This window comes from Mirounga leonina, unplaced genomic scaffold (assembly GCF_011800145.1).
Source record: "Mirounga leonina isolate KUSES-001 unplaced genomic scaffold, KU_Mleo_1.0 Mir_129, whole genome shotgun sequence".
Classification (NCBI taxonomy): Eukaryota; Metazoa; Chordata; class Mammalia; order Carnivora; family Phocidae; genus Mirounga; species Mirounga leonina.
The window spans coordinates 69,906,425-69,921,448 of record NW_023270323.1 but is presented as its reverse complement, the minus strand read 5'-3'; the positions used below and the strand labels follow the sequence as shown (position 1 = coordinate 69,921,448).

The 15,024-nt window shown below is 44.5% G+C and overlaps 1 protein-coding gene across 8 annotated transcripts in view; it reads left to right on the top strand.

The window, feature by feature from the left end:
• The window catches only part of CC2D2A (coiled-coil and C2 domain containing 2A), a 134,489-nt gene that overhangs the window by 97,314 nt on the left and 22,151 nt on the right, over positions 1–15,024 (top strand). For all 8 annotated transcript variants that reach the window (XR_004679296.1, XM_035005275.1, XM_035005273.1 and 5 more), the window contains 6 exons: positions 1,773–1,878; positions 2,069–2,178; positions 3,422–3,518; positions 3,966–4,064; positions 7,130–7,306; positions 12,309–12,512. Coding sequence is in view for 7 of the 8 variants with exons in the window: in XM_035005275.1 (XP_034861166.1) it covers positions 1,773–1,878; positions 2,069–2,178; positions 3,422–3,518; positions 3,966–4,064; positions 7,130–7,306; positions 12,309–12,512 (793 nt within the window). In the remaining variant the exon portion in view is untranslated. The remainder of the gene's footprint in view (positions 1–1,772; positions 1,879–2,068; positions 2,179–3,421; positions 3,519–3,965; positions 4,065–7,129; positions 7,307–12,308; positions 12,513–15,024) is intronic.

Here is a 15,024-nt window from a genome sequence, read left to right as displayed (position 1 = left end):
TGGGTGGCTTGTCCAGGGTCACCCAGTGCCATCTGATTCCCAGAAGAGCACCATTCTGGACTTTGGCATCTTCTCTCCTCTCTAGGATCTTCCTTTTAAATTTATCCCCCATCCATTATTTTACCCTTTTTTTTTTCTTTTTTCTTTCTTTTTTTTTTTTACTGCCTAACTCTTCCACCCATTTCAGAACATCTGATCATCACCAACTATTCCCAGCATTTGGTTACTAGTAAATGTCTATTTAAGCTCTTGAATCTGTGCATAGCATTGCTTCCTCGAGCCATAGCCCAACCCCTTCACCTTGATTGCATCAAAGCTCAACTGTGGGGAGAAAAGCTGTTTTTTAAAATAACGTATAGGTGTTTCTCTTATTTTGGTCTCTATAGAATTTTTTTTAAGTGTTAAACCATTCCGTTCAAATTACAAGGAAGCTTGGTTGATCCTCTGTGTTATACATTTCCGTGTAGGCTCATTAAGACAGCTCAGATACCAACGCTTGCATTAAGCCTGCCCAAATCTTCACCCTCTACCCTTGCATCCAATTAGATTGGATTTTTCATCTCCCTCTCTGTACTCTTCTGGCCCATGCCCATGCCTATGGTCTAATGTGCCTCCCACTGGATTGTGATTATTTGTTTACATGTCTGCTGGCCCTTTTAGTGCATTTGATTTATCTTTGCAGCCCCAGAGTCTAACACAGGCCGCAAATATAGTAGGTGCTTCACAGATGTTTTTGTAATACTGTAATCAGTGGTGTTCCAGAGAGAAGAAGGGTTTCTCTGGCAGCTGTTTTGTTAAATATTCCACTTCTATTGTCTCATGGCTTGTCTGATACCCTTATCTGTGAAAAGGGAAGACAGTCTGGTAGAAAGAGACAATTTATACTTTGGCCGGTAATGAATATGAAATACTTGGTAAATTGTAAAGTTCAGTGTAAATATGCAGGCGTGTCGTTAGGAGGAGGGGAGAGGTATCTGGGAGAGACTTTCTGGAGATGATCTTCATTTCTTTTTTTAAGAATCCCAAAAGGGATGGGGCATCTGGGTGGCTTAGTCAGTTAAGCATCCAACTCTTGATTTCGGCTCGGGTCATGATCTCAGGGTCGTGAGATCGAGCCCAGCATCCGGCTCCATGCTGGACGTGGAGCCTGCTTAAGATTCTCTTTCTCCCTCTCCCTTTGCCCCCCTCTCCTCTACCTCCACCCTTACCCACTGCCCGCCCCCCACAACCCTGGTTCACGTGCATGCTCTCTTTCTTAAAAAAAAAGAAGAATCCCAAAAGGGAAAGAAGGCAAGACCCATAGATCCTAATTCAAGCTAGGAATCTGTGAGGATCTCTTTCCCAGGGAGGCTTGGCAGGCCTGGAGAGAGGGGTCTTACATGGGATATGTAGCTCACAGTTGTTGGAGAATACAAGGTCAAAGACAAGGAATGCAATGGGAGGGGACCTGGGTGGAGACAGGGCAGGCTGGCCAGGAAGTTCAGGATTCTGCCACCTGAGAGGGACTGAGGCTCTCATTTGTGGGGGGAAAGACAGATTCCTCACTCAGGCACCCCCTGGGAGTGGGGGGAGGATACTTTTCTCTGTTCCAGCCAGACATACAGGGCTAGGGGTGGGAGTTGGGGTGGCTCTATTACTCACTAGGTCATGGAGATGACCCGAGCATACTAAAAGCTTTCCGAAGTGTCAACACACTGTCTCCAGAGCCATACCTCCTTGGAGAAGCCATCTTGCTGAGTATCTAATTTCTGTCCTGCATTTCTCCCTCCTAGCAAATTCCAGCAGCCATCAAGATCGTCACAGACTTTCAGCGAGAAGCGTGCTGCTTCCCCGACCACACACAGCCCCACCCGCAGCGCAGACTACCCCCTCGGCCAGGTGACGTACCTGGATGCTGCATGTCAGCTTAGATCCTTGCCCCTTCAGAACTGCCCAGAAACTGTATCGTCTCTTTAATGCTTCATTTTCTTTGGAAACACACTACTTAGTCAACATATTCTACCTCTGCCCAGAACAAAATAATTCAACGAGCCGTTATGGACTCTAACACCTTGCTCTTCTCTTGAAGGTTTTAGTACGTCCTTTTGTAGAAGTTTCTTTTCAACGAACGATTTGCCACACAACTACAGCTGAAGGACCAAACCCCAGCTGGAATGAAGAACTGGAACTTCCTTTTAGGTGAGCGTATTTTCCTCTTTAGGGAACTGTAGGATATTTTGAAGAAATGTGAATAAAATGGGGCCTCGGGGGTGAAAGTTTCTGTAGCGTGAGCCAGGACAAGATCAAGAGTCTGACCCCGAGTCCCACGCTGCTCCTCTGGTCTCACAACTGACTCCAGTCGAGAGTAAAATGGGAAAACATCCCACTTTTGAAACTCGGGTTCACTGTTGGGACACCTCCATGCCTCCCCAGGCTCTGGCATCCTGCAGCCCCAAGACTCCCATTCCCTGGACCCCACAGTCCCTACACAGCTTTCCGTTGTTCCTCGTCTCCCCGACTCTGGAAGCTTCATGTAAACTCCCCAGTCTGTAACTCCCTACTTTCCATAATTACGCTTTCTTCCTCACCAGAAATACTACATAGGCATTTAAAACTTTAAGTGATTTTAGATATTTAAAAGACTCCTTATTTCAGATCTTGAAACAACCTTAGAAATTACCTAGTGCACCACTCTACTTTTACAGAAAAGAAGTGAAAACCCAAAGATGGAAGGTGACTGGCATAAGGCCACCTAGTATCTTAGAGACGGAGCAAGGACTAGAGCTGGTTCAGTCAGAAGGGAGGGACACATACCATTATGTGTATGGAAGGAGAAAACATAAAGGCAGATGCTCAACAAAATACATGCAAAGCCCAGTATGGGCTGGACTCGGAGCAGGTGATATTACAGGAGATGAACCTCACTCACCCCTGCTCTGCTTAGTCAGCTGTGGGAAAGTGAGTGGGAGGCAGGGACCATTCCAGCAGCCTTATAACACCAGGAGGTTTCAGACTGGGGCGTGCTCTGCTGGAGACGCATCTTCTAAAGCCCAGTTGCTTAGGAAACCTGCTTACTGACCGGCATGAGTGTCAGCCAGAGCCCTTGAGTGTAGCCTGTCCACGAGCCAGCTCAGCTGTGGCCAGCTGGCTCCTCGCAAAGCTCACCATGCAGGTTGAGGGGATGATGGGAGACTCGGCAGGACAAGCCAGCAGACGGGGCTTCTGTCTGTACGGAGCCTCCAGTCTAGGGCCCCTTCCACCTGAGTATAGGTATTATGTTAAAGCGTCTCAGTACAAAGGTAAATATTTGAAATGAAAGCACTGCTTTTAATCCTCATGTCTATGCTCATATTTGAGTATTTTTCAGATTTGGGTATTTGAGTGCTCATTGTTTCTATCTTGCCCCTTGTCATGGTCCCTGGTCACATGTGCCCATGTGCAGGGCCCCCAACGGGGATTACAGCACCACCAGTTTGCAGTCAGTGAGAGACGATGTGTTCATTAACATTTTTGATGAAGTGCTGAACGACGTCCTAGAGGTAAGCTCACAGTTTGGAGGAAGGCGTCTGCACCCATGTTCACGTCCTCTACCCACTGTAAGTCCCTAACACATTCTGTCTTTGTGCTGCTTGACATGTTTCAGACCTGACATGTGTGAGCAGGGAAGGGAGAAGGGAGGAAGAGAACTAGCTTTTTGATTTTCGATAACTGCACTGGGTGGGTTACATATGTGGTTTTAATTCTAGAACAACCCTGTGAAGGAGATTGTAAAATCTCCAGTTTAGTGAAGGGGAAACTGAGGTGCAAAGGGATTGAGTGACCTTCCCAGGGCCACAAAACGATGAAGTGTCTGAACCAGAATGGGCCGTAGGTCTGTCTAACCTACCCCGCGGGCTTCCGGCTACAGCCCGGCCGTTTTCCCGGGGCCGGTTAATTACATGAGTGGCCCACGTTGCTCAACAATTACCACTTCCCACCCCCTGCAGGATGACCGTGAAAGAGGAAGGGGAATCCACACCCATATTGAGAGACACTGGTTGGGAAGCGTGAAAATCCCATTTAGCACCATTTACTTCCAAGCCAAGGTAAGCATCCGACGTCCGAATTCCGTGGGGCTCGGGAACGGCTGCGTCCACTGCTCCCGTACCCTCCCCACTGAGAGAACCTATGTGCGAGCCGCCGTCAGCAAGAGAAAAAGCCATTGATCTTGGGTCATATTTGCGTGGCTTGTAAAACATCCATCTGCCTTAGAGTCAGGAGTTAATGGAGGACAGTTCCAGTCTGAGAATTTTTCTAACATTTAAGTAGAAGTGAAGCAGATGGTGAGACGGAGCGGAAACGTGTCAAAACGACCAAAGTGGAGTGGATGGATGCCTGAAAGTAACTTGAAGGGAACAGTCAGCACAGTGACGGCCCATTTAATCACGTGCATTCTATTAATGCTTCTAGAGTGCTCCCCATTTCAGACACGGGAAACGGTTAGTGGAGACCTGTTCAACTAAGACACCCTTCTTCAGAGTTTAGTGATTTTGCTTAAGGGGACCCATTAGGTTAACAACTCTTGAATGACTTAGTAGCTCTAATCTGGGACAGTGAAAGATTCTGCAATGGCTTTAATACCCTGGTATTAAATCCATGGCAACGGGAGGCTTTGAGCCACAAGCCTGTAGCTAATCTCCCACAGCCACAGAGGGAGCGATTTAATCCTACACGTGATGACCACCCAGACCAGGTGTCTCCCGGGCCACAGTCTGCAGCAAGACCCAGGCTTGGATGGGTTGGAAGCTTAAGGATAATTGGAATTGCAATTCTCGGGACAGTCTCCAGGTGAAGCTTCCGTTATGGGCTGGCCAAAAGATTTACATTTTCCTCTTTAAATAGATCTTAAATGAAAAAAATTTTTTTTTGTTTAAGAGCACACGAGTTTGTAAACAAAACTGCCATGTTATTTGGCATTGCTGAATTTCACATTTGGAAGGGTACTCAGAGGTAATTACTCCCAATCCCTTCTTGATAAATTAATCTCCTGTATTGTGGTCATGTCCATACTCTGCTTGAGTGCCTCTAGAAACAGGGAATTTGAGCTCTTTGCCATAGCTTTGTTATAAATTTCTTCCTTGAACCATGCCGTAATCTGTGTGCTTCCCTATTTGTAGGTCCTGGTTTGAAGTCACACATAACAAGTCGAATCCTGACCCACTAATAACAGTAGGAGTAACTATATGACATGCCATTACTAGCTAGTTTGTATGTCACCTCAGTTAAACCTCACAACAACCCAGTCGGCTTTATTGTCCCCATTTTACAGATGAAGAGACAGAGCCTAGAGATGTGAAGTCACTACTCAAATCCCAAAGCTTACAGCAGAGTGGGATTCAGCTTTTACCCACTTCCCACAATGCTCACATTGCGTATCCCTGGGGAGTGAGACTGGTAAACGGAGAGAACTATTCAACGTTGGGGTTTATACATTTCAGTATTACTTTTGAGAATGATTTTATTACATTTGTCATTTAAAAGTTTCGTCTGACTCCCAAACTCGTGCTCTTCCATGCACCCGCAGGGGACATTGGGCAGGGTCTGGAGACACTGCTGGTTGTCACAAGTGGAATGGGAGCTAGTGGTGTCTTGTGGGTGGAGGCTGGGGATGCTGCAGACCCCACGGTGCACAGGACAGCCCCCACCACAGGCAGTCCTCAGGCCCCAAGACCAGCTGTGCCCAGGCAGAGAAACCCTGTCTTAAATCCTGATACTCCAGCTATCTGGAGAGAACACCCACTCCTTTCTGGGTCATCGGCCTAGTTGCCACATCAGATGTGCCTGGCTGTTTCAGCTGCACGTTTCACGGCGTTGTTTCTGTATCCTTTTTTTTTTTTTTTAAGATTTTATTTATTTATTTGTGAGAGAGAGAAAGAGCACAAGCAGGGGGGGTGGAGGAGGGAGAAGCAGACTCCCCACTGAGCAGGAAGCCCGATGCGGGACTCGATCCCAGGACCCTGGGATCATGACCTGAGCTGAAAGCAGACGCTTAACGACTGAGCCACCCAGGCGGTCTGTTTCTATATCCTTTTCCCTGAACCCCTCACCTGCCCCCCAGTGCAGGCTCTGGGGCAAAGCACCGATGTAAGGAGGAAAATAAACAATAGCTCACGTAATTCCTCCCTAGAAGGCGCAGTCACTGAAAGTTTAACTTCTTTCTGTATTTCTCCTGAGACATAAAGGCCACTGAAGACCGAAATGAAAATCAGATTCTCTGTAAGCGTGTGAATTTCAAATTCCGGCCCTGAAAAGTTGTGTGGCACTAAACAGTCTTTTATAAACTTATTGTTGTGTTGACTACACAAGAGTGGAAAGTCCTGTCTTTTGGAACCTCTGCAGAAGTCAGGTCATTTCATATAAGTGGCTCGTACTGCCTTAGACCCGCAGGTCCTGAGCGCCTGCTGTGTAAACAAAACGCTGCTCTACGCCGGAGAAGGGTGGTAGAAACGGGGGTGATACGCAGATCTGTTCACAGAGAGAAATCAGGTCTCCAGAACAAAGTGATGAACAGGCACACGACTACAAAGCGGGGCAGAGTGGGTCATGGTAACAAGCGGAAGACACACACTCTGTGTGAGGCTGCTGGAGATAACAAAATAATTCACGAAGGAGATGACATCCGACCCGAACCTGGAAATAATGACTGATACTCCGCAAGGGGGGATGAAACTCGGGGGCATTCCAGAAAAGGCGGAAAGGCTGCTGGCCCATCCATACTGAGCGCTGAGCATACGCCAGGCATTTTTCTGGGTGTCTGACATCTATTCATCCAGCACCCGGAACTACCCTACAAGTAGGTCCTGTTATTGTCTCTTTATAAATGCACGAGCTGAGGCACCCGGAGTATGATCCAGGATTTGAACCCAGGTGACCTGCTGTCATGGTCAACCTGCAGAGCTGAGAGACGCTCTGCAGAACTTCGCAGAGGCAGGGAAGTAGAGAGCCCTTCCCGTGAGAGCTCAGGGAGACACGCCCAGAAAGAGGGGGGAGCCTTGAATGCCAGTCCGAGCAGTCTTTATTGGATTCACCAGATGGTGAGGGGCTGACACTTACCTTTGAACTTTCACTGGAAAACCACCAGGATGTTCACCAAGTCGTATGTTCTTCACAGATTGACGGGACGTTTAAAATAGACATTCCCCCTGTTCTTCTGGGCTACAGTAAGGAGCGAAACCTGATTATCGAGCGGAGTTTTGACTCGGTGCGAAGCCTGAGTGAAGGCTCCTACATCACCCTGTTCATTACCATCGAGCCTCAGCTGGTTCCCGGGGAGTCTGTTCAAGAAAAGGTAACCCTGCCCCCACTTGAGCATCGCATGTCTGATGCTGATGAGACACCACTATGCTTGCTGGGCTGTGCTTTTATAAACGCAGACTGCGTGGTGCAGGCAGAGGGCTCCTGACACTGTCCACTCACCACTCTTAGAGTCTGGACAGAAGGAAGGGGTGATTGGAGACTGGTACTTCCATTGAGCCGATACTTAGGTTGATCCACAACTTAAACTTTCAGGCCAAGCAAGACAAACATAAACATGCGCCAGGTTTAGAAGAATTTTCTTAATGGAAGAAAAAAAGCAGACTGCTGTTTTATCTTGATGTTTATTGGCAAGCATGCTGAAATACACCTCCACCTGTGACCTCACGTCCCTGGTTGGGCTGCGCATTGAATCAATTTATAGGATCGTAAGGCTAGACCTCCAGGGGTCACCTCATTTCAGTGCCTTCAGACAGAAACAAATATCTGCACAAGTGCTCTAACTCTGAACAGCTCTACAACAAAGAGTTTCCAGAACGTAGTTTTGTTAGCAACTGTTTCCCAACCCTTATAGCCAGGAGACACCTCCTTAATGTAACATGCTCATGCAGCCTTAACGGGCACCACCCTCACTGGTTTGGGGGGAAAGTACTGATCATGACCTCTTCACACCATAAACTAATGCCATCACACCCGCCACCACGTACTGAGTTCTTACTCGGTCCTCAGCACACCTGTTCTCTCTCTCTCTTTTTTTTTTTTTTTAAAGATTTCATTTATTTATTTGAGACAGAATGAGAGAGAGAGAGAGCACATGAGAGGGGGGAGGGTCAGAGGGAGAAGCAGACTCCCCGCAGAGCAGGGAGCCCGATGCAGGACTTGATCCAGGGACTCCAGGATCATGACCTGAGCCGACGGCAGTCGCTTAACCAACTGAGCCACCCAGGCACCCACACCTGTTCTCTCTTAATACTCACAGTGGTATTGTACGGTGGGTCTGCAACTGAGACAGGAGGAAACCAAGGCTCAACCTTCCAGTTCACCCAGACAGTAAATGCAGAGCTAACAAGTCTGTCTGACTCGAAACCTTATATATTCAATAAATATTTACTGAGCATCTTCTGTGTGACAGGCATTTCTCAGGCACTGGGGATACAGCAGCCTAGAAAAGCAGAGAAAAATCCCACGGAGCTTACGTTCATGTGTAAACCCAGCTTGTCACCTACTATGCTAGACGCGGATTCTCCTGCTGACTCTTTAGTTTATCCATCTTAGCTTTGTAATTAAGACTCAGATGGAGATGGAAAAAAAAATGAGCACATTCCTCTGTTTCTGTTTCAGTATTACAGTTTGGTTCACAGAGAAAAATACTATCCCTATTCCCCTTTGCAAGGATTATTGGAAAAAATAAATCTACTGAAATTCAAATTAATCTCACATGCTGGCCTTTGTCACAAACGCTGTGACAAATCTGTTCTCTAGAAAACATGGCAGAATACATGCGCTTCAGCATATTTCTAGGAGTGAAACATGTATGCTGAATGTTCTTCCTTCATGTATAAACTCAAGAGAAAGCCAACAAGCATGTTGATACAGAAGAATGCTCCCAGACAAAAGATGGTTTTGCTATTTCTATGTCTTCTTCACGAAGGAAAAGCACTCCATCTGGAGGTGAGCTTCCAAAGCATGTGAAAGCAGTCTGCGACCGCGGCCAAAGGGTTGAAACCCAGAGCCCAGAGCCGCCTTAGCACCTGGCACTGCCCCCCACCCCTCGGGCCCTGAAGCCCAGCCCCAGGTCCGCAGCCTGCCCTGCCTACAGCCAGGTGACAGGGCTGTCCCTTGCTGCTCCGCTGTGTGTGGAGCATCTCCCTCAGGCCTCTTGAAAGGAGGCTTAAGAAACCCCTTTGGAGGGCAGGTTCTTTGCTGCTATTTGATGAGGAAGCATGTGGATCAACAACACCCTGATGTCCTAAACACAGTGGCAGAAAACACTGCTGGGTGAGTCCCCTGCAGATGATTCAGGAGAGACAAGCTCTCACCCTAAGAGCATAGAGCCCACAACCTGGAATTGGTTTTCTGCTTATCAGCAACTTCCAGAATTAGCAAATCAGAGTCTTCCCTCCATCATTATCCCATGGGGAACCATTCCCTGACTTTTTAAGGGATTTACTCATGGAATTTTCGCAAGAATCAGTAGCGACTCCTGACACTCTTCCTATAACTGCTTTACGTTGTTTTGAGAAAAGTTAAGTTTTTAAAAATAGATTATTTCTGTTAATAAAGTCTTCCTCTCATTTCTTTTTTTCTTTCTTGCCTCTGATAGATGAGTGACATGCTTAAAAAGGTATACCAGGTATTTTGTCTTACATCCGTTGGTAGTTATTAGGCTTTTACTTAGCTGCTTTCCGTCCCCTGCCACTTCATGGAAGCTGATGGGTCCTGGTGTATGTGCGATCCCTTGGCGATGAGCTACAGCAGATGTTGGAAGTTCCATGAAGAATGTCCAGCTCTGTCTTTCGGCCCATTTCATTTTGCCAGAGAGATTCTTAGTTAGCTGTGAATGTAGGAAGTCATAGGTGTGAATGTAGCCTGCATGCTGGGCACCATCTCCACTGTTTTCAAGCCTATAAAATCCATGAGCTGCTTCTCACAGAGACAGCGCGGCTGTGACAATGATTTCTGATTAGGAGAGCTGTCACAGTGTGTCCAAAGAGAGGTTTTGAACCCATTTGATTTTCTGTAAATACTGACACTAACCTAGAGGTAAAAAAAAAAAAAAAAAAAAAAAATTGAACCAGTTAAGAATCTTCCACATTTTGTGTTGAATCAAACTGCGAATTTGTCAGTTAGCCCTTAATTTGTTTTGTAATAAACAACCCAAATTCTTCTAGTATTTAGCTTTCCCTTGGCACTTCTTAGATTACCAAGATGGCATACTCCTCCGCAAATCACTGTTTCGCTCCATGGAATGGCATCCTGGTGACCTAAGCAAGTATCAATGACCATTAGTAGATACTTATTCAAATGCTTACCTTGTGTATGCTCGGGGCAGAGAGGAACACAAGATGATTCAAGCATGGGCCCTGCTCTCATGAAGCACTAGGTACGTAGTCAAGATACACAACTGCACATCCAGGTCCAAGTGGTAGAAAACATTTTAGACATAGTTTCTTCAACCTGGAAGGCCAATAGTCAGGACTGATTCAAGGTTTTTGTTGCTCTTTCTGGGCAAAGCCTATTGCTGCCTCTTAAGTGCTCCCCTGGCACCCTGTGTTTATCTCCATAGAATCTCTGGTCAAGTAGTTCAAGTGCCTGACTGCTTGTTAGTGTTTTCCTCTAGGCTAGAAGTTGCTTAGGGCACTGTTTCATACTCATTTATCCACAGCACCTGGTACCTTTCAGACTCTCAGCAAATAACTGGATAAGTAAGTAAATAAATGAGTGTAAAGAACATAGGGATGAATTCACTGGGTGCTTTGTTTCATAGCACTTTTGTTGCATGATTCTCTGTCTTTCTAAAGTTACAATTATTTCTGGGGTGACAGTTCTATCCCAGGAGTCTGTGACACACCTATACCAAACAAGTCTTCAGAGCTTACCATTTCCATTTATTTATATCTCTGTCCTAACATCTGTCAGGCAGCTACCGTGGGGCGGCGGTATGCTGAGCGGTAGGTGGTTACAGTGATGATGCAGATGACGATGATGTTCAGTTTCAGATGTCAGGGACATCCCATGGGAGTATGTGGGAGGCTTCCGGAAGTGCCTCCATCCTACTTAATCCCCACAACCACTACCCCCATCCTCAGGGTACAGCAATCGAATTAGAAACAGGAGCCACAGTCCAGCTCCAATGAAACAGAAGTCAAGAACAGCTGGGATAGTCTAGATTCTATCTGAAGTCATAAAAAAGTAAGGGGATGTTTTCTGTGCACCTGTTCATTCACTCAACAATATTTGTTAAACACTTACTATGTGTACTACGTGCCAGGTGGTATTGGTACTGGAGATAAAAAAACAAGAGCAAAACAAAATCCCCGATTCTAGGAATCTTACTCTATAGGGGGAGACAGAGTAAACTTATCAGTGATTTTAAATGCTAAAAAAATAAATAAATAAAGCAGAGTATGAGAAGGATAGTTGGGTGCACTTCCCTTCTCAAAACAAACACATTTTCAGGCACTGCCTAGAATCTAAATTCTACTTAACAGTTAATTTTTCTAATAAAATTTTATTTGAGTTTATCTTGAAACCCTTTGAAATGTAAGCAACCATATGTATATTTTTATACTAAGCAATAAAATTCTTGTAAAAACATTTAAATATCTGCTTTTTTCAAACTATTTTTTTTTAGCAATAGCTTTAGGGAAAAAAATTACAACATGTGTCTAAAGGCAAATGAAAATTGTTCTGTTTCATCTGCTTTGAGTTACTATCAGAAGCTTGGGAATTGGTAGCTCATCTTGGATCAGAGAACTGCTTAAAATAAATATAATACATTTGATCTTTCTAGTTCTGTTTCCTTTTTGCTTGAGACCCATTACTATTATGTATTACATTGATCATGGATTTAAAACTTAACATATCAACATGTATCTGTCAATTTGTTGTTATGCATTTAACATGAGTTGCTCAAGCTTTGCCTTTGAGATGTTAGATTTCTGGGCCCCTCCCCCCTCTAAAACCAATGTCAAAATACACATAAAACTACTGCTTGGGCTCATCAATCAGAATTAGTACATTATACTTTACTTTCTATATAGGTGGTTATAGTTTTCCATAGGGCTGCTTGCCTGTTGACTGCTTTCTTTCAATCCTGTTCAATACATTTTAAGTATTTAATGAATCCATCTAATCTTTAGATTATAAATATAATTAAATAAAGCCCTGGGACTCCAGGGCAAGGCAATAGCGTAAGGGGTCACTTAATCATAGTTCCTGAAGCGCATGTTTAGTTCATGTCGACTGTGGGATCGCAACGCGTTCTGTGTCTCCTGTAATCAGATGTAAACTCCATGGAGTCTTTGTTTTTGAAGTTTGATTCTCAGGAAGATGAGAAATTGCTTCAAGCAACAGAGAAGTTTCAAACCGAATGTGCCTTAAAGTTTCCACACCGCCAGTGCCTCACAACGGTGACTGACATCAGTGGGAAAACCGTCTTTGTCACCCGTTACCTCAAGCCTTTAAACCCTCCACGGGAGCTCCTGGATGCCTGCCCCAACAGCCCCCAGGCAATGGCGGTGAGTGTGTTTCACAAGCCCGTCACGGCTGCTCCTAAAAATGTGTTACAGTTTTAATATACCGCCCTCTTAATTACCATATTTCCTAGGACTTAAGATAGTCACTATATTGAGATCATTAGTGGTGAAAGAAATGATTAGCACTTTTTTATTACTCTGAGGCTCACTTTCTTTAGAAAAGTCTGAAGGTACCAGAGAGGGTAGTAATCCTTAGTTCATTCTTTCAGTGAACGACCATGGGGTGCTTACCATGTCCCTGGCTCTAGACTGGTTCTGGAAATTAACATTTGGAAGATGCTTTACACTTTGGCAATGTCTTACATAAACATGCCTTCATTATGCGTCCTCCATCACTTTCTGGGATTCAAACCGAGGCCTCTGATTTCAGAACTCATGCACTTTCTACCATAGCAAGGTAACTATTCAGTATTATACTTAATACTATAAGCATCACTGACTTCCAATGAGGCGAAAATTATTTCCAAGATTTGAGGATGTACAGCGTGTGAGCCGTCACCACAGAACGCATCCATACTGAGCCATTAAATATACGTGCGCATTTTCTGGCTGCAGAGCACCCTCCCCATCACAACCACACATGAACAGAAGCCGTATTTTAAACAGGCTATTTTTAAGTGAATACTGTAACCCATAACTATCTTTAGAGAGTGGGTAGTCTAGGGAGTAGTTGCTGCTAATAAGTCATTAACATAATAATTTAGGAACAGGGTGCTGGTATATCTATTTGCAGATATAGATACAGCAAAAAAGTAAAACTTGTGTTCCACATTTCAGATACTTTATTAATCAATTTTTATTAAAAATCACAATAGGGACTTCCCTCTATTCTTCTTAGCATAGTAAATATGCAGAAAACTTCTCCCAGGAGAGAACACTTTGGAGTGATGAATAAAATATTTAAACCATTTTTAAAATCACGGCGGACATAGAACTAAGGCGGCAGGGGGGGAACTCAGAGACAGGGAACAATGAAGCAGGTTCCACAAGGGTGAGAGTCTGAAATAGTGTCTGCTCTGAGGTCGTCCAATAATTCCTGATGCCTAGAGCTGGGCATCTACACAAGGCATGCCCACAAGGCTGTGTGGGGAAGGAGGTAATGTGTGGTGCCAGGGCAGGGAGGGGGGCTGAATTAGAGACTCAGGTACAGAGTTAGGACTCTCGACAGGTAATGTCAACAGTGGGTACACCAGGAAATACCCAGCTTTGCAGAAAGAATCTTGCCTGTCTCAGCCTTGACTGTGGATGGAAGAGAAATGAGAAGTTTCTCCGGGGAATTCCTAATCACTAAGTTGTATTTATTCACACTTGAGACTGGAATTTACACTGCCCGGATGACCCAAAAAAACTTCAGCTGAAAATTTAATTGAAAGTGTTCCCTGTTCTAATGCCCCTAAATCCCTGACAGAAGGAAAAAGAAATCTTTCTAGAAGAACGTCCTTTAAACTCAACCTTAAAAACAAACAAACAAACAGAAAAAGTTCCAAAGTTCCAAGCAACACAAACATAAAAGATCATCAATAAGGTGCCTGGGTGACTCAGTCGGTTAAGTGGCTGCCTTCAGCTCAGGTCATGATCCCAGGGTCCTGGAATCCAGCCCTACATCGGGCTCCTTGCTCCATGGGAAGTCTGCTTCTCCCTCTCCCCTGCTTATGCTTTCCCCTGCTTGTGCTCTCTCTCTCAAATAAATAAAATCTTAAAAAAAATCACCAATAAAGAATAAGTCACCATGAGGAAGGCAAGAGTTAGCACATACAACACACTGCAGAGTAGTCCACAAAGACTGCAGATACTAGAATTATCAGATTCAGAATATAAAATAGATATGTTTGCTAAGTTTAAGAAATCCAGGGAATTGAAAATGTAACAGAAGAACAGTAGACTATCAGAACTGACAGGCAGGTTGTTAAAAATAATTGCATGGTACTTACAGAAATATAAAATAGAATAGTTAAAACGAGACAATGAACAACTGGCTTAAGCAAAACATAAAATACAGTTAAATTCAGAGTTAAGTTACATACAGGTAAGTACAGAGAGACTTCATGAACTGGAATATGCATGCAAAGAAATTACTTGGAATACAGCACAGAGATAGCAAAAAATAGAAGATTTAAAGGAAAGGTTCAGAGACAATGATGATAGAGGCAGGACAGCCAAACCCTGTATGAAAGGAGAAAGGCAACATTCAAAGAGAGCTGAGAATTTATAAGACTTGATGAAAGACAACAATTCTCTGATGCAGGAAGCCCAGTATATCCTACATAAGATAAAATAGAATTAAAATCTAGGCACATCATAGGGAACTACAAAGATGATCTTAAAAGCAGCTGGAGAGAAAACAGATTTTCTATAAAAGAACAATGAGTCAACCAATGGACTTTTCAGCTGCACAAATGAAAGTCAGAGAAGGCATAATATCTTCAAAAGGCTGAAGGAAAATAGCCATCAAACTAGTCGTTTATATCCAGTGAAACCATCTTTCACACAAACA